Consider the following 26,194-nt stretch of genomic DNA (forward strand, 5'->3'; position numbering starts at 1 on the left):
CCTAAAATGTGCAGGCATAGTTGCAAAATTGGGATACGAATCATATATCATCTCTCTAGTTTCCTAAATCAAGTTTTGTATAGTATCATGCTCCATGTGTCTCAAAGACTCATAAAATAGAAAATACGTTCGGGGATCGGGGATAGGCCGCATCAATTCTTCTTGTTGACATATCAGAACACTGAATCGTGAATGATGCAAAAACTCAATGCAAACAGAAATCCAACTTCTGAAATTCTGATAGAGATAGAAGATCGTGCATATTCATACAATGACGCGCTTTATTTTATGCAAAAATGGATGGAAAATCACTGTTCATTTCCTCAAAACATATCAATCAACGAAGCAAACATAAAACTGGGTTCGGGGAAAAACCGAACCAATAGATACCTGTCTGGTATGGTTATAGATTAGGTGATAGAAACCCTGTCGGGTTTTGGCTTGATTTTTTGTTTTGGTTGCAAATTTTTGTTTGAAACGGATTTGGCAAAAACTCAGGTCGAACCGATCAGTTCTTGTCCCTACTTTCTTCCTTCTCTCTTCACACGCTCAGCACACGAACGAAGATTGAAATTCTCTCTCTCTCCCTATCTCTCCCACATCGATTTAAGCATCTTCTCTTAAGTTGTACCCTCCAAATACTATTATCAATTGGAATCCCAATCACCTAATTGAAAGACTATACAATGTACTGCAAATAGGTACGCGCATCTCATGAACAATATTGTAGCCCATGAGAATAGCTCGATCGGTACGTAAGCCTCATTCAAGCAGTTCAACATTTCTTGTGAGTTTGGTCCGAGTAGAAAAGATGTTTTTGTTTTGTTGAGATTATCGTAGAAATACAAACATCAACATGAGAGAATTTAGATCACTCATCGTATATAGTCATATCAAATTGTAAAGGAGACTGAAGTTACAGCAGATTTAGCTGGTACTAGCTGCTAACTAAATCTACTGCAACTTCATGAGAGTTGGAATCAGCTGAGGTAGAACCAACTAAATCTGCTGTAACTTCAGTCTCCTTTACACAAATCCATCTTGGTGGAAGCAGTATTTTCTGGATTTTAAAAATAAAAATACTACTCGATCGGGAGGTTAAGATAAGTTTACTCCCTATCTAGAAAGGTAATAAGCCCTAGGGCTGTCCGCGGATTGGTTTTGGACGGATCGGTTCCCAATCAGATCTGCTAGTGGCGAATTGTCATTTTCTCCATCCGCCACCCGTCCGTGAGTGTTGTTTGGTAGGATTGATTTGGAGGCAGTTTGGGCCATTCGGTTTGGATGGATTTGAGCCTGCAGTAATTATATACTAGAAATTTGAAAAATAGAGCACCAAAATTTAAAGTCCAAACAAGTGTAAGTATTCATCTTTGGATTTAAAGCCATCAAATATCTTTTCTTGACTTCCATTTTCTTGGCAACCAAACCAAAACTGTGTACAGTCTGTATAAACTATAAAGTATATATGTATTGGTCAAAAAAACTATAAAGTATATATGGACAAGAACACCAACAGAACATCCACGAGTAGATGCACAAACCATTGGCATGGGATTTTCTCATTCCCATAGCATCAGAATAGAGCCTGACGGCTTGGTTAAGCAACACAAGTTTAATTTGGTAACAGATAAACAGTGTACTAATGTAATTAGTCCTTCTGTGTCAATGTTCTGCATTTTCAACCAACCGGGGCTAGCTCAGTTGGCCTGCAGGACTTCTACATTTCACGAGGAGGTCAGGAGTTCGAGTCTATCCACCTGCTTGCAGTTATGTTGGATTTGTAGTGGTTGAGATTTCTTGCCGATTCTCACACAATTGATGTAGTGTCTCATGGTTTGTACTTTGTAATTCATACATGATCTAATGATCTCTCCTAAGTCCTATCGATTGACCAAAAAAAAAAAGAAGAAGAAGAAGAGATGTCCTGTATTTTCACATGTCTTTTGATCTAGCATTGGTGGCTTCTTTGTAACTACTTGAACAAAGCAAGAGATGGAAGAAAATGGAGAAACCCCCACTAAGGACCTTGATATGCTTGTGGTATAGATATTCGAAGTCTTCCACCAATGATCCTCTTGATGCCGGAGTCCACAAGTCCAAATTCAAGTCTTTTCGTGTAGTGGATGGATAACTGCAAAAAGCAATGAAAAGAAACTTAATTTGATAAACTTTTCTAGCCATCCCAAGCACAATGAAACAACCAAATTTAATAAAACGTCACATAATAACAGGAACAAGAATCTAGCAAATTTCTCTATAGTACTTTTGGAGTTACGGAGTAGTAACATAACCATAGTTATATGGATCCATCATTTTGGACTAAGTACCCGTGCCGACACGACACGGGTGTGGGATAGGGATCAGATACGGCTGTTTCGAAGAGGATGTGGTTGTGAAACTTCTAGCTTTTCTTTGTATAAATGTGATGAAAAGAAGAAAGTATTAGTATTGAGTCCATATCTCTTGTATTATAAGAACATTAATATTGTGGCATCTTTTTCAATTGTTTAGATACGAAAACATAATAAAAGATAATTATGTCATATATGTATCCTCCTATCACCCAAATTTGGATTACTTGCCCTCTATCTTCAGGTTTGAGACATCCGATATCTAGATACACACCCACACGATATTTGCACCTGAGTTAGGGTGTAGAACATAACATTCAGGCGCTGCCTGGCACCGTCATAAAACACCACAATTGAGCCTTATATATCCAACTAGCAACAAGTTGAATTTTTTTATCAACAGATGGAATGGTACTTGGGAACACAATATGTTTATAGTTAAATTATTCAAGCCAATTAAGCATACTAACAAGATCTAGTACTCGATGTAATGAATGGCGGGATAGACGCGGTTGCCTGTCTCGGAGTTAGCGGTACTGCCGTAACCATTGACAAAATTGGTGGTGCAGTGGGTTTCCAACTTTCCAATTCAACTGGTTTGACGCGGTTTCAACTAAGCAAGAATGAAAGACGACTTCCGAAGGTCATCACTTCCTAATTCTTCCAAAGTCACTCACTAAGTCTTCCCACTGCAATTGGAAAGCAGAAGGGGTGACCCAAGACAACTTCCTAAGTCACTTACTAAGTCTTGTTTCAAGACAAATGCATATATACTTGAGGCTCAGTTGGTTGTTTTCTCCTCCAGGACTTGGTTGGTGTGTTGTTGGTTTTGGACTGCCTGGTTGTTGGCATACCATTTTAACTTTATGGGAAAAAGTTGATCGGGTTGGCTCAGTTACTCCGGCCTTGTCTCGCTAATAAGCAGAACGCCTTTGTTCTCCGTGTGATATAAGAATTGATTTCACACACACACAAAAGAAAGCAGTGAAAAAAACATTTGAGCTCACAAATTTTTCTAACCATCCTAAGCACAATGAATTGAAGAACCGGAGTTTATGGAATTCTCACATAATAAAATGAACAGGAATCCAGCAAATTTGCTATATACAATGTCATGACATTCAGTTGCTAGCTAAACTAACCATTGGTGCCGTCAACACAACATCAGAATTGAGTCCCATCCCACAGATGAAATGGAAAGTGGGGAACACAAAAAAGCTCGAGTGCGGTAATGGGTAGTGGGTTTCCCATCAATTAGTGGAGTAGTGGGTTTCAACAAAGCAAGGATGAAGGACTAGGAATAGCCACATTCCCCATACATACCATTTTCACCAGTTTGCTTCACAACAACTGAAGTTAGAAAAATGAGAATGGAATTCATTACCTGGTTTTTCTCAATCACCACCCTCACAATCTTCTGCTCTATCACCATTCTAGTACACAGCCAATGCCTGGAGGATCAAAAATCTTTGTTGCTTCAATTGAAGAATAGCCTCCAGTTCGATCCAGATTCCTCTGTCAAGTTAGTGAATTGGGCTGGAACCAACGATTGTTGTCAATGGAATGGTGTGACTTGTGACCATTCCGGCCGTGTTATAGGTCTCGACCTGAACACGGAATCAATCTCCGGAGGTTTAAATGACTCAAGCAGTCTTTTCGGGCTCAAGTTTCTAGAGAAGCTGAACTTGGCTAACAACAGCTTCAACTTCGCAGAAATTCCATCCAGTTTTGGAGTCCTCACCAATCTAAAATATCTGAATTTGTCGGACACTCAATTTGTCGGGCAGATTCCGGTGGAATTCTCGCGCTTGACGAGGTTGGTGAAGCTTGATTTGTCTAATCACGATGTTTTCAATTCCTATGGAATCCGAATTGATAACCCAAATTTATTCACACTTTTTCGTAACCTTGGTGGGCTTACAGAGCTTTATTTGGACGGGGTAAATATATCAGCAAATGGGTATGAATGGGGTCAGGCCATTTCATCTTCACTGCCTAACCTGCGAGTTTTGAGCATGAGTGATTGTTTACATTTAGGCCCTATCGATTCTTCCCTTCAAAACCTTCAGTATCTTTCAGTAATCAATCTGGCTCAGAACAATCTCTCGTCTCCGGTCCCGGATTTCTTTGCGAATTTTCAGAACTTGACAGTTTTGATTCTCAGGGCTGCGGAATTGTATGGAACGTTTCCAGACATCATATTTCAGCGGGTACAAACACTAAAGACTCTGGATTTGTCAGGTAATAAACTACTCAATGGTTCTTTACCTGATTTCCCAGAGAATGGATCCCTTTGGAATCTGGTGCTCAGCGACACCAGTTTCTCAGGGAATTTACCAGAATCTATCGAGAATTTAAGGGAGCTAAGAAGGATAGAGATTCACGGCTGTTATTTCAGCGGACCAATTCCGAGTTCACTTGCAAACCTTAGTCTGCTTGTTTACTTAGATTTTTCAAACAACAATTTTAGTGGTTCAATACCTTCGTTTCAGGGATCCAAGAATCTCACTTCCATAGACCTCTCTCGTAATGCTCTAACAGGTCCAGTTCCTTCCATTTACTTTGAAGGCCTTTCAAATCTTTTAAATATTAATCTCGCATTCAATTCCTTCCATGGGAGTATTCCTTCTTCTCTGTTTTCCCTTCCATCAATGCTAGAAATTGACCTTTCCAACAATCAATTCGTTGAAATTTCGGGGTCTCTTCCCAATGGTTCCTTGTCTCCTTTGGTTATACTAGATTTGAGTAGTAACAAAATACAAGGGCCTTTCCCCTCGTACTTCTTTGATTTTCAAAGTCTGAATTCCCTCTTTATTTCTTCCAACAACTTGAGTGGCACTCTACAGCTTGAAAGTTTCCATAGGCTTCAAAATCTTGAAGTGCTTGAGCTTTCATACAATAGCTTGTCTGTCAATGCAAGTATTAGCGAGTCTAGCTTATCATCGTTTCCCCAATTCGTAGATTTAGCATTGGCTTCTTGCAAGCTGCAAAAGATCCCTCCTCTAATGAACCAGTCGAGCTTGTTGGGTTTAGACCTTTCTGACAACCAAATTTCTGGCGTCATACCTAATTGGATTTGGAATATTAGTAATGGATATCTAAATCTTTCTTTTAATCTCCTAGTGGGTTTTCAACAGGGTTTCATTATTCCTATTGTTGGTTACCTTGACCTTCATTCCAATCAGCTCCACGGTGAAATCCCAATACCAACAGAAGGAGCCTATGTGGATTACTCAAGGAATAATTTCAGCTCTTCTATCCCTGCTGAAATTGGCAACCGCCTTCCCAATGCTTGGTTCTTCTCTCTTTCTTATAACATGCTTTCTGGACCCATCCCTCCAACATTATGCAATGGGAGTCGCCTTGAGATTCTTAATTTGTCCAACAATAGATTCAGTGGCACTATACCTCAATGTCTGATAGATAAAGGGACTTCAACCCTCAGCGTATTGAATTTGCAGAATAACAATCTTACTGGTAACATAATGGGCACATTCCCGAAAGGTTGCACTTTGAGGACCCTTGAGTTGAATGGAAATAATTTCGAAGGGGAGGTTCCAAATTCCCTAGCAAATTGTGCAAATGTGGATGTTTTAAATCTCGGTACCAACAATATAAATGGTAAATTCCCTTGTTTTTTGGTGAACTTATCAGAATTGCGCATCTTGGTTTTACGATCCAACAAGTTCCATGGAAATATCGGCTGCCGAGGAATTCATAATTACCTCTGGCCAAAGCTTCAAATCATTGACCTAGCTTTGAACAACTTCAGCGGTATTCTGCCGTCAAATTTCTTTTCGCAGAGGAAGGCAATGATGGATGGGGGTAATCGACAACCAAATGCCACTCACTTGCGTTTTGATTTTTCTCAAAAGATCTACTATGTAGATTCAGTGACAGTTATCAACAAAGGGTCAGAGATGAAACTGGTGAAGATCTTAACTATATTTACAATCATCGATTTCTCTAACAACAGTTTCAAAGGAAAAATACCAAACTCGGTTGGGGATCTAAAATCCCTCTATGTTCTCAACCTATCACACAACGCCCTCACTGGTTCAATCCCATCATCAATTGGAAACTTAACACAGCTTGGATCACTTGACCTCTCGTGGAACAAGCTCGGCGGAAGGATCCCGGTGACACTTGCACATCTGACATTTCTTGCATTCCTGAATCTATCATACAATCAACTCGTTGGAATAATCCCAACTGGCCCCCAACTTCAATTATTTCCAAATACATCGTACCAAGGAAACAAAGGATTATGGGGACCTCCTTTGACTGCTAAAGAAGCAGAATTGGCACCGCCAACATTGAATGGTACACAGTCATATTTTGAGGAGGATGAGATTAACTGGGTCTACATAATTGCTACGTTGGGATATACTGCAGGGTTTGGAGTTGTTGTTGTGCCACTTTTATATTCAAAAAGATGGAGACAACGCTACTACAAACCTCTCGATAGAGTTATTGTGAGGATTCTCCATCATCGAGAGCAGCGAGCAAGACATCAAAGAGGAAGAAACAACACAAACCAGCTTCGGAGACGCCAGGCCAGCACAACTGGAGGGTTCAATTGAGTAAAATCAGGTAAGGGTTTAGTTATTTAAAATCTTTAATTAGAAAATGTAAAGAAAAGTATGCTTATGGAAAACACTACGGAAAATATGAAAACAAAAGATTAATTGTCCGCAAGCTAGCGGAAATTGTGGCAAACCGCAAACCTAGCTTTCCAATATATATACCGATAATAAGCTACTTTATCACTTATTTAATCAAACAGAACTTCTATTCAAGCCTATAAAAAGCTACACCAAACCTGCTTACAACTTATTTAAGTCTTTTAAGTAAGTAGTCAAAAAATCTATACTTAGATATGCAATAATGTGATATATATACACACACGGGGCGGTTCCGGGGATCCCTAAAGAAACCTCTAAAAAAATCCCCCAAATCTTAATCTCATAGTTCCCGATCAAATTTTGATGATCCGAGCCGCTCAATGTGTTTAGAATGTGATTTTAAGGATGCTCGCGAAAAATTGGCAATAAAAATAACCGTGATTTTAAGGGTGCCCGCGAGAAATTGGCAAAAAAATAACCGGGAAGGGTTTGATTTGAGCAGTTTTTTATTGAACCGTTCAATAAAGTTCACTAAAAAACTGTTCGAATGAAGCCCTTCTTGGTCATTTTTTTGCTGATTTCTCGTAGGTACCTTTAAAATCACGTTCTAATTACATTTAGCGGCTCGGATCATCAAAATTCGATCGGAAACTTTGGGGGATTTTTTTAGAGATTTGTTTAGGGGTCCCCGGAACCGCAGTATAAGTAATTATGTGTATATAAAAACTAACAACATATGTTATCGGGACCTCTACAAGTCAATTATTTGCGTTCATCAAATGCCACGGAAATAAGAACATATAATTTGTATGAATTATCTATTAACTTTGGTTATTAATTGACGCATCCGAACCGTCGTCCTGTACACTAGAGGACGATGCGGAACTAGTGGGATATGCAATATGAGGGTGCCGATGTTGTGATTCGATAATTTCACTAGTGGGGTAGCTCCCCACCACATGTTTGCTACGTATACGATGTTGTTGTTTGGCTTCGGGCCTATTTTAGTTCACAGGTTATTTCTACGATTATACAAGTTGATTCAATAGTTGTTAATTCCCATGGTAAACTTGAACTTTGGTATTTTAAATTCTCAGCTGGACTCGTTTATCCCTTTTCAGGCGATCACGTGGAGGGGACAAGATCGACTTAGCATTGGGTACTAAGTTGGCTATCCTTGTTTTATGTCATCTAGTAATTTCGGTGACTTGAATTGGATTATGTTATAATATGGCATGGCATGTTTACTTCTCTATTTTCTGCTTTTCTAGTTGGGTTTAGCAAACCCAATGATTTGAAATAAATTGAGCTTGTACTATTTATTTGTCAGTGTTCTATAAATAAAAGATCTGGTGGTGGATATATTCAATAATGCTTTCCCATTTTATTTTATTGATAGTCTCTTAGCTGGTAGAAATTGCCGGTCATAGATTCGTAGACCCCCGGGTTTGGGTTTGTGAAAAATCTGAAAAAGAAGAGCTATGTACGTAACATCCTTCCTATTCCAGTAGATTCTCTCACAGTCAGCCAGGTACTTGGGACTTGGGAGTGGCGTCTTTGGTATCCACCATGGTCTTAACATTCTGAAACAACAAAACTAAATAGGACTGGAAATTGAAATAGATGCAGCAAATTTAGTCAGCCCCTCCTCAATTCGGATGACGGCGCGCGGTCACCACCTATACAATCGAATTCCTGATTGCATGTGCCTACTACAACAGCTGGGCAAGCCACCGATTAAGCACATCATTGGGGAAAGAAACAAGTGCGCCGAGTCGCCAACCTTCAATTAAGAACAAGACGCTGAAATGCACTGTTTTTTCTTTTCTAAGTTAATCCTCATATTCCTAATTGCATTGAGATCCAACTTTCGCAAGGCGAAAGGGTGATTCTTATCCCCAAACTCTGTACCCGTAATTTTATTTTGTATTGCATGGTTTCCTGTTTAGCCAAAAAAAAAAAATTGCACTGTCACGGGCATAGGGTATATATCTAGGGTCCATTTGCGTGTCTCTGCTGATTTCAAATGGAGGGAATTGATCTATGTTCAGCTTCAGTAAAAGAGATCAAAGGTTTTGTCGGAGTAGTTTGCTGAAAGTAAACTGAACGATAGATCGAAAGTAGAAGAGAGTACGACGTGGAAGAGATGTCTTTTTATTGAGTTGAGAAACTACAATCCCTAAATACCCGGCGGCGGACACATAATTTTCACAGAGGGAGTCTCGTAAAAAAAGTTTACCAAGAGTTTGAAGAGTTAATATATTACTCAGTTTTTCAGTGAGAATGAAAATGTTTACAAGATTTATTTCAAGGGGTTATATTAATTCTAGTGTAGGGGAAGGCGGAGGGGATAGGGGTAGAGCGATGATTTAGATTGAGGTACGTGGCTCCATTTGTGTTGTTACGTGTTTTACGCAAATTAAAGTGTGAAGAGAAAGTTTTAGTGTCAAGACATGTGACTGAGTTTAATTTACTGGTTAATTTTGTCTTTTGTCGAAAAAAGAATCAAGGCTTGGTACAACTCTCTTGTGATTTTCAAACTCGTTCACTTTTCAAATCCCTTTTTTACAAAAACAAATTATACGGATAGTGGTAAGTGTCTAATCGAATTACATATGTAAAATAATTTTTCTTTTGATTGAAACACGGATGGGGTGGCACGTGCCCCAATTTCTCAACACAGTTTGGAAAGGGGTGAGATTTGGACCTGCACCAATGGTAACTGCTAAGGGCCACAAAATTACTACCACGTGAGCTGGCCACCATTTGCAAAGTTTACAACATATAGCTCTCAAACTCCATAACAAGTACTATCTAAAACTCTCACATGTAAAGTTGAGCTATTTCTTATCGAACAATAAGGACAGATCCCTCCATTCCAAATCTGTTGCTATCAAAATAGACTTGTCAAATATGGAGAAATCACTTGAGCGAATATATAGGCTGCTGATTTTGCTATTTTCTTTTTTGTTAACGCCACTTCCTTGCAAGTGTATTTTTTGTGTAAAAATACACTTGCATGAGAGTGACGTTAACAAAAAAGGAAGTGGCAAAATCATTTCCCAATATATAATATCTCTTGTGGAAAAAATGTAAGGACCAGACCCAACTAACTATGGATCCTCTTTTAGCCTATAAATTCGGCCTTAAAGGTATACCTAAGAAGGAACCATGTAGCATTTGGTGGGTGTTAATATATTAAGTGAGGCTCTTGCTTCCAACTAATGTGGGACTAAGCTAGCACTCACTTCTACTAGAACTTGAATACTACAATTTGCCTCCTCACGAATCCAACGTCTTCGTCGCATGGTCTCAACAACCTCTCTTGGTGTCTGTGGTGGGAGAACACCGCATCCTACCCACCACTTGGATCAGGGTGGGGGTCTAAAACTATTTGTAATGACCAAACTCAGCAAACAATGGGCCCTCTTTTGACCTGAACACTTGATCTTAAAAGGTATACCTAATAACATGTTGAGCAGGCGAACTTCTATACCATTAAATATTGTTTTGAGAAACAACTACAATATTTTGAATAAAAACTACGAATCTCATGAGTAGGGCAGTCGCCCGGACTCATCCAACCCTCGGTGCGCCCTTGCCTATTGACAAAAATCGAACAACACCATCACATAATAACAGGAAAAAAAAAAAATTACTCCGTACATGAATTTCCCATTATTTTGGACACCAACAAAGCAAGATATAACAGTAACACTAGGGACAAAGACCTTGACCTTGATGTGGTATGGAGATTCAAAGTCTTTAATCCAAAGGGGGACCAAGACGTACGACTTCCAAAGTCTTCCTATACCATTAACTGCAATTGGAAAGCAAAAGGGGGACCAAGACGACTTCCAAAGTCTTCCTATACCATTAACTAGACTGCAATTGGAAAGCAAAAGGGGGGGACCCAAGATGACTTCCAAAGTCACTTGTTAAGACAAATGAATATGTATAATATATTTCTTTGAGACCTCACTCACAATCTTCACCAATTTGCTTCACAACCAACAAAAAAAATGAAAATTCAACCAGTTACCTGGTTTTTCTCAATCACCACATTCACTATCTTCTGCTCTATCACCATTCCAGTACACGGCAAATGTCTGAAGGATCAAAAGTCTTTGTTGCTTCAATTGAAGAACAACCTCCAGTTCGATCTAGATTTCTCTGTCAAGTTGGTGACTTGGGCTCAAAGCAACGATTGTTGTCAATGGAATGGTGTGACTTGTGACCATTTCGGCCGTGTTATAGGTCTCGACCTGAACACGGAATCAATCTCCGGAGGTTTAAATGACTCAAGCAGTCTTTTCGGGCTCAAGTTTCTAGAGAAGATAAACATGGCTAACAACAGCTTCAACTTCGCAGAAATTCCATCCAGTTTTGGAGTCCTCACCAATCTAAAATATCTGAATTTGTCGAACACTCAATTTGTCGGGCAGATTCCGATGGAATTCTCGCGCTTGACGAGGTTGGTGAAGCTTGATTTGTCTAATCACTATGCTTTCAATTCCAATGGAATCCGAATTGATAACCCAAATTTATTCACACTTTTTCGTAACCTTGGGGGGCTTACAGAGCTTTATTTGGACGGGGTAAATATATCAACAAATGGGTATGAATGGGGTCAGGCCATTTCATCTTCACTGCCTAACCTGCGAGTTTTGAGCTTGAGTGATTGTTTACTTTCAGGCCCTATTGATTCTTCCCTTCAAAACCTTCAGTACCTTTCAGAAATTAATCTGGCTCAGAACAATCTCTTGTCTCCGGTCCCGGGTTTCTTTGCGAATTTCCCGAATTTGACAGTTTTGATTCTCAGTTTTTCGGAATTATATGGAACGTTTCCGGACTTCATATTTCAGCAAGTTCAAACACTAGAGACTCTGGATTTGTCAGGTAATAAACTACTCAATGGTTCTTTACCTGATTTTCCACGAAATCTGCCCCTTCGAAATCTGTTGCTTGGCGGCACAAATTTTTCTGGGAATTTACCGGAGTCTATCGGAAATTTGATGGAGCTAAGAAGTATAACACTTTCCCAGTGTCATTTCAGTGGACCGATTCCAAATTCACTGGCAAATCTTAGTCAGCTTGTTTCCTTGGATTTGGCAGACAACAATTTTACAGGCCCAATACCTTCATTTCACGGATCCAAAAATCTCACTTTCATAGACCTCTCTAATAATGCTCTAACAGGTCCAGTTCCTTCCATTTACTTTGAAGGCCTTTCAAATCTTGTAGAGTTGTCTCTCGGGGAAAACTCATTCAATGGGAGTATTCCTTCTTCTCTGTTCTCCCTTCCATCTTTGCAGCAAATTTGGCTTCCCAATAACCAATTTAGTGAAGTTTCTGAGTTTCTTCCAAACAAATCCTTGTCTGCTTTGCATATACTAGATTTGGAAAATAACAAAATACAAGGGCCTATCCCGTCGTACTTCTTTTATTTCCAAAGTCTCCGAAGACTCTATCTTGCTTCCAATAACTTCAGTGGCACCATACAGCTAGAAAGTTTCCATAGGCTTCAAAATCTCAATTTTCTTGACCTTTCACACAATAACTTGTCAGTCAATACAAGTATCAATGACTCTATCTTACCATCCTTTCCCCAACTCGGCGATTTAAAATTGGTTTCTTGCAAGCTGCGAAAGTTCCCTCCTATAATGAACCAATCAAGCTTGTTACTTTTAGACCTTTCTGACAACCAAATTTCTGGATTAATACCCAATTGGATTTGGAATGTTGGTGATGGATTTCTAGTTAGTCTGAATCTTTCTTGTAATCTCCTTGTGGGTTTCCAACCGGAATATGTTATTCCGGCTAGTCTTCGTACCCTTGACCTTCATTCAAATCAGCTCTGCGGTGAAATGCCAATACCACCGAAATCAACAATCTTTTTTGACTGCTCAAGGAATAACTTCAGCTCTTCTCTCTCTGCTGAAATTGGCAACGGCATTGCCTCTGCTTCTTTCTTCTCTCTTTCACATAACAAGCTTTCTGGACCCATCCCTCCATCAATATGCAATGGGAGCTACCTTGAGATTCTTGATTTGTCCAACAATAGATTCACTGGCACTATACCCCAATGTCTGATAGATAAAGGTACTGCGACCCTCGGCGTACTAAACTTGCAGAATAACCAACTTACTGGTAAAATAATAGGGACATTCCCATATGGTTGCGCTTTGAGGACCCTTGATTTGAATGGAAATTGCTTGGAAGGGCAGGTTCCAAAATCGCTGGCCAATTGTGCAAATGCCGAGGTTTTAAATCTCGGTACCAACAAATTAAATGGTTACTTCCCTTGCTTCTTGGCGAACTTATCCAGCTTGCACGTCTTGGTTTTGCGATCCAACAAGCTCCATGGAAATATTCACTGCAAAGGGATCCATAATAATATGTGGCCAAAGCTTCAAATTATTGACCTAGCTTTTAACAACTTCAGTGGCATTCTGCCGGCAAAATTCTTTTCAAGGAGGAAGGCAATGATGGATGGGGGTAATGCACAACCAGATCTCAATCACTTGCGTTTTAAGACGACTAGTGGTGACTACTATGAGGATTCAGTGATAGTTATCAACAAAGGTTTAACGATGGAGCTAGTGAAGATCTTAACTATATTTACCGCCATCGATTTCTCAGACAACAGTTTCAAAGGAAACATACCAGATACATTGGGGGATTTGAAATCCCTCTATGTTCTCAACCTATCACACAATGCCCTCACTGGTTCAATCCCGTCTTCACTTGGAAACTTGTCAAAGCTTGAATCACTAGACCTCTCGTTGAACAAGCTCCGTGGAAGCATCCCAGTGACACTTGCAAGTCTCACATTTCTTTCATTCCTGAACTTATCATACAATCAACTCGTTGGAATGATCCCAAGTGGCCCCCAACTTCAATTATTTCCAGAAACTTCGTACGAAGGAAACAAAGGATTATGGGGACCTCCTTTGACCACTAAGGAAGAAGAACCGGCACCGCCAACGTTGAATGGTACGCAATCATATGCTAAGGAGGATGAGATTAACTGGGTCTACATAATTGCTACGGTGGGATATACTTTGGGGTTTGGAGTTATTGTTGGGCCACTTTTATATTCCAAAATATGGAGACAATACTACTACAAACCACTCGATAGAGTTATTGTGAGGATCCTCCATCACCGAGAGCAGCGAGCAAGGAATCAACGAAGAAGAAACAACATAAACCAGCTTCGGAGATGCCAACACCACTGAAGGTAAGTTCTCGAAGCATAGTGTAATTTTTTATTTTTTATTTTTAACTTAATTAGCTCAACTTGTTTCAACTAAGTAAAACCAGATAAGGGTTTGTGTCCATCAGGTGGCAAGATAGAAGTTCCACTGACTTGAAATTTGTGCAGGCATATCACCCTCGATTTATTTTGTTGAGGGACGAGTTTGTTTGAGTAGGAGAATCCTTATCTTTTTTTTCACAATATCACAACTTAATTTAAGACTTTTAAGTAAGTAGTCAACAAAACTATGGTCAGAAAATCTAAATTATTATAAGTGATAGAAAATAGCGCAAATTATGTACCGTTTCAATAATACATTTTCAAAACATAAATGTGTGAATTTATAAATGTTCATAAGACTTAGGTAAGTTTATAAAGATGTTCTTTTCAGCAAGTCTAAAGATGTTCGGGCTGGTTCCTCCAACTATCGTGAACTTTCTCTCTCCTGGTAAAAAAAATTAACGCCGCTCTTTACCTCACCGTTGTTCTCTCTTCCTCCCTCATAGGGCCGACCCTAAGATAAGCACAAGAAGCTTCCGGGGGCAACCCCCACGGTCCCGCCATGCATGGGGCAACCGAAAAAAATTATCCATCAACTAAGTAATAAATATTTAAGTTAGTGCTATAATTTTAGTTAGCTACTTTGGCCCAGTGGAGAAGGTGTGTTCCACAAAACTTGCCCAGGTTCAAGAGTCCCCTTTTTCATTTTTTAATCCTTCCAAGGGAGCCTCCCTTCCTCTTTGTGTCTCCATAAAAATCTCTCTCTCTCTCTCTCTCTCTCTCTCTCTCTCTCTCTCTCTCTCTCTCTCTCTCTTTTATTTATAATTTGCTTAAGCCTCCTATTATTACTTCATTTCGTTTTATTTTTTCATGAATTAAAACTTAAAGGGTTTATTTGGTAAATAAACATCGTTGTAACATATTTCTTTTTATTTTGGTTAAACTAATTTACTTTCATATTCCTTTTGATTATAATAACTAATATAGACGTTAAAAAGTCTATATTGGTAAATATCAATACTCACTTAATTTTAATCTTACATGGTAGGCTTTTTTGATAATTTTTTTTTGTAAAAATAGTTGTTTTAGCGGAGAGTAGTTTTTCTTAGTTCAAGTTGCATGTAAATTTATCTTCGGACTATTACGTCACATGAGAGATTAAGTGGATTGCCAATGATTTCAATTGAAAATGAGTATATGGATAAACTGCTACAGTATTTTCTTTAAATCGGATCATGATAATCATAAAGTAATATAACTGGAGTTACATTTCTATTTTCATTTGTTGATGTAATTCAAGCTAATACTAAAAACACAATGTAACGTTGTTTTTTTTTTACTTGTATCTCCTTCTATTTTTTATGACTTAGGCCATTCACAATGGTATAATCAAAAATGAATAACCAAAAGTTGACACATCAGCTTTTGATTATTCATTTAAGAGGTTGTTAAGCTTACCAATGTTGAGGTTCACAATGGTCGCTTCTAGTTCATAACCAAAATAAGGGGTCCACAGCCTAAAATTGGTTATCCAAAGCTTAAAAATGCTTTTGATTATTGAAAAATGTTGCTAGTTTTGGTTATCCAAAACCTAAAATTTGATTATCCAAAACCTAAAATTTGATTATTTTTAAGGATGTTGCTAAGTTTGATTATACCATTGTGAGCCATTTTTTGCACAAATATTGTTAACTTTAAAAACAATTAACATTTGATTATACCACTGTGGATGACCTTAGTAGTACTTGGGCAACCAAACTTGAGATTGGACTTGGGCAACCCAAATATAAGGACCAGTCCTGCTCCCTCGCGACTGTTCTTCTTCGTCCTGCCTCATTGCCGCCATCCGACGAGGTGCTTGCTCCTCCGCCAGACAGATCAAGTTAAACATTAAGTTTCTGGAATGATTTTTCGGCCAAATGTACAAGTCCCAGTCGGTGGAAGTTAAAGGAAATCTCTGGCAACAATGTCATGCATCTCATTCAGAAAATCTCTGAAATAAACAAGGATAGGAAGAGAAAAATCATTCACCTTCCAGTACTCATCTTCCCGTTTGAAAAAAAAAAAAAAAACACTAATTCTTAAGCCCGCATCATTAGAGATGGAGAGAATCACAACGACGACATCAATTGCGGTGGAAATTGAAGGCGGCATTTGGTGAAGAGAATGATGGACCCCCGAGAATTAGGGCTTGGATTGGGAGTGAGAAAGATTACAGCCGGAGAAGAGGGCGGGTGCGGAGAAGCAAGAACCTCATCGGACGGCGGCGGCGGTGACGCGAGGACGAAGAAGAACATGCGTGAGGAAGGGAGAGAGAACAGAGGTGAGGAAAAGAACGGCGTTATTTATTTAAAAAGGGAAAATTAGCCATACCAAAGGTAAAATAGTTTTCATTAAGGCGAATGACGCCAACAAAATAGTTTTTAGCACAGATCCTTCAACTTTTTGAATTTTTTAGCCATAAGGCCAAAAGATGTTTAGACGCTTTCATAGGGTTTTAGGGTGTATTTTCTTATTATAGGATTTTAGTGATTTAAGCACTTTCATAGGGTACCTTAGTGGTTTACGCACTTTCATATATATGGTACCTTAGGGTTTTAGGCGCTTTCATAGGATACCCTAGAATTTTAAGCACTTTCGTAGGCACATTTGTCTTTATGTTTGATTGGAAAAAGTGTTTGTCCTTGAGCTCAAAAAATATAAATACGAAGGAGTTTTGGCTAAGTCGAGAAAGTTCGCCTTAGTGGGAGGAGAGAGAAGGTGTGTTAAGTTTTAATTTATGACGATTTCAATGACAGAGATGGAGTGTCAAAAATTGTGTAAAATTTTGTGTGGAAAGAACCGGCCAAAGACGTTTTTGTGCAGCTTCTAAACAAATAATGCCATGGAAATAAGAACATATAATTTATGTGAATTAGCTATTAATTTTGGATATTGTTGCATCCTGTACACTAGAGGACGGTGCAGAACTAGGGGGATAGACAATATATGGGTGGCGATGTTGTGATTTGATCATTTCACTAGTGGGGTAGCTAGCTCCCGACCGCATGTTTACTGTGCCGTTGATGAGCATCATAGATTTCATATTGTATATATACAATATTGTTCTATGGCTTCGGGCCTATTTTAGTTCACATGTTATTTCTACGATTATAGAATTTGATTCAATTGTTGTTAATTTCAATGGTAAACTTGTAACTTTGGTATTCTAAATTCTCAGTTGGACTGATTTATCCCTTTTCAGGCGATCACTTGGAGGGAACAAGATTTAGCATTTGGCACTAAGTTGGCTATCTGTGTTTTATGCCATGTAGTAAGTACATTTACTTGAATTGCGAGTGTGTTATAATATATGATGTAAATGATCTATTCTATTGACTGGGAAAAAAAAAAAAGAATTGCGAGCATGTTATAATATGGCATGACATGTTACTTGATTATTTTTTGCTTTTCTAGTTGGCCTTAGCAACCCGATGATTTGTGATAAACTGAGAGTGTACTATTTATCTGTGAGTGTTCAATAAATAGAAGCTTTGATGGATATTTTCAATAATGCTTTCGTGTTTTATTTCAAAATATTGTTTCAATTACTTAATTCAGGACCAACTGGAATGCTTAGAGGGAGGTCCAGCCTACCATTTCTTCGGGAAAAAATTGTCTCGTTCGCCCATCATGTCCCTAGATGGTGGTATTCATTGAATGGTTCATTTTCTGCGGAAGATTATCTGCTTAGGACATGCTGGAAAGTTGAGGCTTGATATGGCACGATGTATTTGTAATGGCTAAGTGGAGTCCCAAGAATTAATATTTGTTTTTTGCTTGTCCATTTTCTTGTCAAGTTCGGGGTTAATTCCTGGGTAAGAATGTTGCAAGGAATGTGCTTGGCCTAGCTTGGGAGAGAACTTGGGCTTTGTTGTCTTTGACTGCCTCTCTGTACTGGATTTGGAGGGAGAGGGAATCTTCTGATTTTCCAGAATCAAAGCAGGCATGTTGGAGGATTGATCAATCAAAATTAAGGAGGATGTTAAGGCTTGTATATATGTTCTCTTCGAGGTGCGTCAAGATGAGTGACTCTAACAGGCTGCTTGCCATCAGATGGAGGATTCCTTTTAGAATATTATGGATCGATACTGCTGCCGGCTTAGGCACTGTCACGGGCATAGGTTATATATCTACGGTCCATTTGCGTGTCTGCTGATTTCAAATGGAGGGAATTGATCTATGTTCAGCTTCAGTAAAAGAGATAAAAGATTTTGTCGGAGTAGTTTGCTGAAAGTAAACTGAGCAATAGATCGAAAGTAGAAGAGAGTACGACGTGGAAGAGATGTCTTCTTATTGAGTTGAGAAACTACAATCCCTAAATACCCGGCGGCGGACACAGAATTTTCACAGAGGGAGTTTCATAAAAAAAGTTTACGAAGAGTTTGAAGAGTACGTTAATATTACTCAGTTTTTCAGTGAGAATGAAAATGTTTACAAGATTTATTTCAAGGGGTTATATTAATTCTAGTGTAGGGGAGGGCGAATGGGATAGGGGTAGAGCTATGCTTTAGATCGAGGTGGCTCCATTTGTGTTGTTACGTGTTTTACGAAAATTAAAGTGTGAAGAGAAAGTTTTAGTGTCAAGACATGTGACTGAGTTTTACTGGTTAATTTTGTCTTTTTGTTGAAAAAATAATCAAGGCTTGGTACAACTCTCTTGTGATTTTCAAACTCGTTCACTTTTCAAATCCCTTTTTTACAAAAACAAATTATACGGTTAGTTGTAAGTGTCTAATCGAATTACATATGTAAAATAAATTTTCTTTTGTTTGAAACACGGATGGGTGGCACGCGCCCCAATTTCTCAACACGGTTTGCCTCTGGGAAGGGGTGAGATTTGGACCTACACCAATGCTAACTGCTAAGGGCCACAAAATTACTACCACATGAGCCGGCCACCATTTGCAAAGTTTACAACATATAGCTCTCAAACTCCATAACAAGTATCGAACAATAAGGACAGATCCCTCCCTTCCAAATATGTAGCTATCAAAATAGACTTGTCAAATATGGAGAAATCATTGAGCGAATATATAATATCTCTTATGGAAAAAATGTAAGGACCAAACCCAACCAACCAGGGATATCCTCTTTTAGCCTATAAATTCAGCCTTAAAGGTATACCTAAGAAGGAACCATGTAGCATTTGGTGGGTGTTAATATATTAAGTGAGGCTCTTGCTTCCAACTAATGTGGGACTAAGCTAGCACTCAATTCTACCAGAACTTGAATACTACAATTTGCCTCCTCACAAATCCAACGTCTTCTTCGCATGGTCCTAGCAACCTCTCATGGCGTCTGTGATGGGAGAACACCGCATCCTACCCACCACTTGGATCAGGGTGGGGGTCTAAAACTATTTGTAACGACCAAACCCGGCAAACAATGGACCCTCTTTCAACCTGAACACTTGATCTTAAAAGATATACCTAAGAACATCAGTGACTTCAGTTAATAAGAAATTTCCCATTAATGAAAAAAACTGGAATATATGTTTCTGTGCATTCTATTTAATTACTAAGATATGGTTGGTCATCTTTACATATAATTGCATACAATTTTGTGCATCGCTATCCATTTTGAAAAGCAAAATAATATCATAAAAGATAAATGTACTACTAGAATAGCATTATTTATTCAAAAATTCTTGGTTGAGAAGGTCATCTTGGATTGTTCAAAATCATGTTGAGTAGACGAACTTCTATACCATTAAATATTATTTTGAGAAACAACTAAATATTTTGAATAAAAACTAGAAATCTCGTGGGTAGGGCGGTCGCCCGGACTCATCCAACTCTCAGTGCACCTTTGCCTATTGACAAAAATCGAACAACACCATCACATAATAACAGAAACAAAAAACAAAAACAAAAAATACACCGTACATGAATTTCCCATAATTTTGGGCACCAAAAGCAAGATATAACAGTAACACTAGGGACAAAGACCTTGACCTTGATGTGGTATGGAGATTCAAAGTCTTTACCAAACGGGGACCAAGACGACTTCCAAAGTCTTCCTATACCATTAACTGCAAGCTAAAGGGGGGACCCAAGACGACTTCCGAAGTCACTTGTTAAGACAAATGAATATGTATAGTAGTATATTTCTTTGGGCCCTCACTCACATTCTTCACCAATTTGCTTCACAACCACCAAAAAAAAATGAAAATTCAACCAGTTACTTGGTTTTTCTCAATCAGCACACTCACAATCTTCTGCTTTATTACCATTCTGTGGGGGCTGAAAAAATCCTTGAACCTCTTCCACCTTACTGTTGTGCGGTGAAAGGGTTGAACGGTGAACTGAGAACCGAAGGGGGGTGTACCTCCTCCAACGAGCAAGTTAGTAAGAGCCCGAGAGGTAGAGGAAAATATGCTTTGAGTGAAGTTTGTAAGAATGAGAGAGATTAGATGTTTTTACCTTGTGGTATCACCTCTTATTTATAGGCAAGGCTTTGAGTGTTGGACAAGTAGATGATGTCACTTTCGGCTATAAGTAGAAAGCTTCTAGATCATATCACTTTCAATAATGCTTTCATGTTTTATTTCAAAATTTTGTTTCAATAATTTAATTCAGGACCAACTGGAATGCTTAGAGGGAGGTCCAGCCTACCATTTCTTGGGGAAAAAATTGTCTCGTTCGCCCATCATGTCCCTAGACGGGTATTCATGGAATAGCTCATTTTCTGGGGCAGATTATCTGCTTAGGACATGCTGGGAAGTTGAGGCTTGATATGGCATGATGTCTTTGTAATGGCTAAGTGGAGTCCCATGAATTAGCATCTGTTTTTTGCTTGTCCATTTTCTTGTCAAGTTCGGGATTAATTCCTGGGTAAGCTAGAATGTTGCAAGGAATGTGCTTGGCCCAGCTAGCTGGGGAGAGAACTTGGGCTTTGTTGTCTTTGACTGCCTCTCTGTACTGGATTTGGAGGGAGAGGGAATCTTCTGATTTTCCAGAATCAAAGCAGGCATGTTGGAGGATTGATCAATCAAAATTAAGGAGGACGTTAGGGCTTGTATATATGTTCTCTTGGAGGTGCGTCAAGAAGAGTGACTCTAACAGGCTGCTTGCCATCAGATGGAGGATTCCTTTTAGAATATTATGGATCGATACTGCTGGCTTAGCTAGGCCTTGTTTAATTTCCTCGATTGTTTGAGCTTATTCAAATTGCAGTTCGATCACGGAAATAAATTTTGCACCGAAACTGTGGTCAGAATGAAAGACTATCAGATCAAATTTAAAAGAGAATGAAGAAAGACTAGGGCCAAGGACCCTAAACTTGTGGTACAGCTAGCAGTCGAAGTCTTGAAGCAATAGCCAGTATTGTTCCTGCTTCCTCCCGTTAACTACCAGAATTGAAGGCCTTAGCAAAGGTCCCCGATCAATCAAGCCCACGGCTTATCCAATTTACATTTCAATTATCTTTACATTTTCAGCAAATGTCTTTATCTTTCATTACACTAGCCATGCATAGTTGATGTTTTATTTTCTTGTACCAACTTCGTTAAACCGTTAATAAAGTTCTTTTAATTTCATCGCACCTTGTTTCTTTTTCTTTCCATTTTCAACAACGGTTGGGAAATACTAAGTCCTAATCCCGACAAGGCAAACCACGAATTATATACGGCCTCACCCCTTAGGTCGTACGCAATCACTCTAGAAGAAGTCAGATTTGAGGCATTCAGGCCTTAACACGAAGTTGAACGGCAATCCAGTCCTGCCATGCCCGCATCAGGCCTAGAACTGCACTACTCGCTGTTTTCCTAGGCCAATTTTTACTTTTTGGGAACAAACAGTCTCTTGGTCTTTGAAGACGGATCTCACACACAGATAATATATGTGTGGGATTTCGGTAGAAACTAATTATCACACATACCACAGAACCATCACATAATAAGTACAGAAACACAAAAATCCATGAATATATTCCCATAGTTTTGGACACCAGCAAAGCAAGATATAAAGCTATAACACCAGGGACAAAGACCTTGACCGTGATGTGGTATGGAGATTCACAAGTCTTCAATCAAAAGGAGGCCGGACCAAGATGACTTCCAAAGTCTTGCTATCTCTTTGAGGACAACAACGGTCAAGTGCAGTAATTAATCCAGGCCAGTAATTAAGATGATACTCTATATCAGTTGAAGACTTGAAGTAGTGGGTTTCCATCAATTAGTTTGACACGGTTCCAACAAAAAGCAAGAATGAAAGACAAGCTGTGGTAAAAGGAGATCGAGGGCCCAAGATCATCCGTCTATGAGGACAATGAGAGAGATGTATAACCCCTCCTCCCCCTCTCTATAAATACACCATATACTTTCTCTCATTTCACAACAAATACTAATTTCGAAAGAGTTGCCTATATATATTACAGTAGTTTAATTATTCGGTAGAAAAGCCTTGGCATTGCAAATCTCTATATTCTAGAGTGTACTCATGGCCATCTCTAAGGCTGTGATTGCTTCACTTCTCGTTTCTCTTCTCATCTTCTATCTTGTTGAAGCTGATAATGAAATCGTGAGAATTTTCTCTCCTTCACCATTAAACTCTTTCTGTTCTTTGTTTCCATCTTCCCTCGTGTTAATTTCTATGTTTTCTAACCTTAGAAACAAATATGGCCTGTTTTGCATTATACAGGTGATCAGGGGCGACGGGAGCGGTGTTGCTTGCTCTCTCCTCCAGAAAACAGGTTCACTTTCCTATTATCCACGCTGATCTACAGTTTCTTTTCTTCTAGAAATTACACTCCTATATATACAAACATGATTCTTTCATCAACTTTCAAAACAAATTCAATCATCCGTGTTAAATTTCAATTGAAACTCACTTAACGAGGAACAAACAAGTTGTGACGGAAGGATATATAAAAGTCACCTTCCCCATTTCAGCATTTCAATTCCCATTTTCAATTTGCCTGGTTTTTCATTACCTGGTTTTTCTCAATCGCCACACTCACAATCTTCTGCTCTATCACCATTTCAGTACACAGCCAATGCCTGGAGGATCAAAAATCTTTGTTACTTCAATCGAAGAACAACCTCCAGTTCAATCCAGATTCCTCTATCAAGTTGGTGAATTGAACTCAAAGCAAGGATTGTTGTCAATGGAATGGTGCGACTTGTGAACAGTCTGGCCATGTTATCAATCTCGACCTGAACACAGAATCAATCTCCGGAGGTTTAAACCACTCAAGTAGTCTTTTCACCCTTAAATTTCTAAAAAAGCTGAACTTGGCTTACAACGATTTTGGCTACTTCACACAAATTCCATCCAGTTTTGGAAACCTCACAAGTCTAACATATCTGAATTTGTCAAACAGTGGTATTGTTGGGCAGATTCCAATGGAACTTTCACGCTTGACGAGGATTGTGAAGCTTGATCTGTCTAGTACGAACAACAGGTTCAAGGGAAAAATACCAGATACAGTTGGAGATCTGAAATCCCTATATGTTCTCAACCTATCACACAATGCCCTCACAGGTTCAATCCCATCATCACTTGGAAACTTGACACAGCTCGGATCACTAGACCTCTCTCAAAACAAGATCGGTGGAAGCATCCCGATAACACTTGCAAGGCTGACATTTCTTTCATTCCTGAACTTATCGTACAATCAACTCGTTGGAATGATCCCAAGAGGCCCCAAACTTCAAACATTTCCAGGAACTTCATATGAAGGAAACAAAGGATTATGGGGACCTTCTTTGACCGCTTGTTGCAAGGAAGTAGGACCGGCACCGCCAACATTGAATGGTACGCAATCATATATTGAAGAGGATGAGATTTACTGGATCTATATAACTGCTACGTTGGGGTATTCCTGAACTCCAAACCCCATAGTATACCCCAACATGGCGGTTATGTAGACCCAGTTAATCTCATCCTCTTCAGTATATGATTGTGTACCATTCAATGTTGGCGGTGCCGGTCCTGCTTCCTTGCGACAAGCGGTCAAAGGAGGTCCCCATAATCCTTTGTTTCCTTCATATGAAGTTCCTGGAAATGTTTGAAGTTGGGGGCCTCTTGGGATCATTCCAATGAGTTGATTGTATGTTAAGTTTAGGAATGAAAGAAATGTCAGCCTTGCAAGTGTCACCAAGATGCTGTGGGCAGCATGCCCTTGGAATTTCCAGATTCCAAAATGCAAGGGCCCAGATCGAGGGAGCGCGAGCGGGGAAGGAAGCGCTCGCAAAATACAGAGTCGCCACTCGGGTTTTGAAGGTCCGACAGCACTTGTCGCGCTGTTTGATTTGAAAAAGTTAAGGAACCAGTCCGTCATAACCATATCTGGGTTCGGGAGCCAGGTTACTAGAGGGGAAGGATTTTATGGCACCCCTCTCGCCCAATCCAGAGATCGGTCTCTACTTAGGCATTTGCGAAAATATTTGTTTGCGATTCTGTTTGATTAATCAATTCTTTAGCCATTTAGGGCGGGGAACAGTTTAAGGGGATTAAAACTGTAACAGTATGCAAGATGTGATAGATAGCATGAATGAACAGTTTGTATAGGATGAGAACAGACTCTTGTGGGAGTTTAAACAAACTAGGAAGCCCCTGTTTTGGAATGACGTGCGCAGGAAGAAACCAGCATGCACTGAACAAGTCACTGCATGCTGCTTACTCCTGCGCGCACACAATTCCAAGACAAGCGCGCCGGTAAACTCAAACCCACAGCTCTTATTCTCAAACCCTCTGGGCTCTGGAAGGACCAGTGCACACCCAGGATAAACCACGCAGTTATAAGCAGCATAATATACAGTTTAAAGGCTGTAAAGCCCTACAAATTAATAAAACACCCCATAAACAGTGTGGGGACAAAATAATGGCCTAAGGCCGAGCTACCCGTGCAAGGCCATTCACTGGTCAGAGGCAGTCTATTGCGCGACGGAGCCAGTCTGGCGCGAGATGGTGCGCCCTGGCGCTCTGTCGCGCGATGGAGCCAGTCTGGCGCGCGATGGTGCGCCCTGGCGCGGGAAGGTCGCGCCCTGGTGCAACCAGATCAGTGCTTGGTTTACACATTTCTGGGCTCTGGAACAGGTCCAGAATGATCCCAGGGGTACTCCAAAACAGCAAAAATACAAATTAACTACATACTAGCAGTTTCTAACAAAGGAAAGCAGTAAACTGATTTTTAACATGCTTAACAGCGATCTATATGTAAATAAAATACAAAACAGTAGGACACCAATCCCCACGCGGTCCATCGCGCGCGAGAGTGGGACCGTCGCGCGTTGGGTTCCTACCTCGACAGTTTTTGAAACCTTGCCAGCTTTAGGACCATGACTGGTATTGATTACCAGCCTTGGCCCTGCCAACCCCCCTCAGGGATCAGAACAGAGAGTAGAACAAAGGTAAGCTATACCTTCGGTTCTTGAGTTTTGAAAGATGTTTGAGCTTTGAATTGAGGTTGAGGTTGTTTGAGGTGTTTGAGTTGAAGAAGAACAAGCTATCCTCTTTATAATGCTTAGGGTGTAAACCTTTGAATGCCAATTTTTGTTAACCCTTTGAAATAGAACAAATGGAGGGTATTTATAGGAGGAGATGGGGGTGAATCTGGTTGGAAACAGAGGAGTTCAACCAGTCCATGAGGCCTGGCTGAGGTTGCATTGGTGGCCAACTATCCTCCTTCAAAAAGGTTGGTGGTAGGTTGGACCGTCGCGCGACGGAGTCAGTCTGTCGCGCGATGGTACGCCCTAGCGCTCTGTCACGCGATGGAGTGAGTCAGGCGCGCGATGGTGTGCCCCGGCGCCCGATGGTTGCACCCCGGTGCGGGATGGTTGCGCCCTGGCGCGCATCAATAGGGATTTTGGTTTTTGAAGTGGCTTAGGCTAGGTTAGGTTCAAGGGTTTTGCAAACACTCAAAGCTCAAACACGCTATCATTCCCAGGGTGTTCTTGATCCATTTCATTATCG

At 39.8% G+C, this 26,194-nt stretch overlaps 3 protein-coding genes across 7 annotated transcripts in view; all 3 read left to right on the forward strand.

The window, feature by feature from the left end:
* Positions 1-3,684: 3,684 nt before the first annotated feature.
* LOC131325848 (receptor-like protein 33) lies at positions 3,685-8,348 on the forward strand. Its single transcript, XM_058358322.1, has 2 exons — positions 3,685-6,947; positions 8,101-8,348. The coding sequence occupies exon 1, from the start codon at positions 3,719-3,721 to the stop codon at positions 6,935-6,937; it is 3,219 nt and encodes a 1,072-aa protein (XP_058214305.1). The 5' UTR covers positions 3,685-3,718; the 3' UTR covers positions 6,938-6,947; positions 8,101-8,348.
* Positions 8,349-10,982: 2,634 nt separating this feature from the next.
* LOC131325849 (receptor-like protein 33) lies at positions 10,983-18,733 on the forward strand. Its single transcript, XM_058358323.1, has 2 exons — positions 10,983-14,219; positions 17,482-18,733. The coding sequence occupies exon 1, from the start codon at positions 11,002-11,004 to the stop codon at positions 14,215-14,217; it is 3,216 nt and encodes a 1,071-aa protein (XP_058214306.1). The 5' UTR covers positions 10,983-11,001; the 3' UTR covers positions 14,218-14,219; positions 17,482-18,733.
* A 3,895-nt stretch (positions 18,734-22,628) lies between these two features.
* Positions 22,629-26,194, forward strand: part of LOC131325850 (receptor-like protein 33) — a 45,347-nt gene continuing 41,781 nt past the window's right edge. For 3 of the 5 annotated variants that reach the window (XR_009199850.1, XM_058358324.1, XM_058358325.1), the window contains exons 1-2: positions 22,629-22,798; positions 22,919-22,970. The gene's annotated coding sequence lies outside the window, so the exon portion shown is untranslated. Of the gene's footprint in view, positions 22,971-23,263; positions 23,459-23,600; positions 23,731-26,194 lie in introns of those variants that run through there. The other 2 variants (XR_009199848.1, XM_058358326.1) reach the window with 2 other exon arrangements.

The sequence above is a fragment of the Rhododendron vialii genome, chromosome 5a (assembly GCF_030253575.1).
Source record: "Rhododendron vialii isolate Sample 1 chromosome 5a, ASM3025357v1".
Classification (NCBI taxonomy): domain Eukaryota; kingdom Viridiplantae; phylum Streptophyta; class Magnoliopsida; order Ericales; family Ericaceae; genus Rhododendron; species Rhododendron vialii.

Excerpts from the sequence above, each read along its gene's own strand:
- LOC131325849 (XM_058358323.1), top strand. The coding sequence starts at position 11,002 with ATGAAAATTCAACCAGTTACCTGGTTTTTCTCAATCACCACATTCACT.
- LOC131325848 (XM_058358322.1), top strand. The coding sequence starts at position 3,719 with ATGAGAATGGAATTCATTACCTGGTTTTTCTCAATCACCACCCTCACA.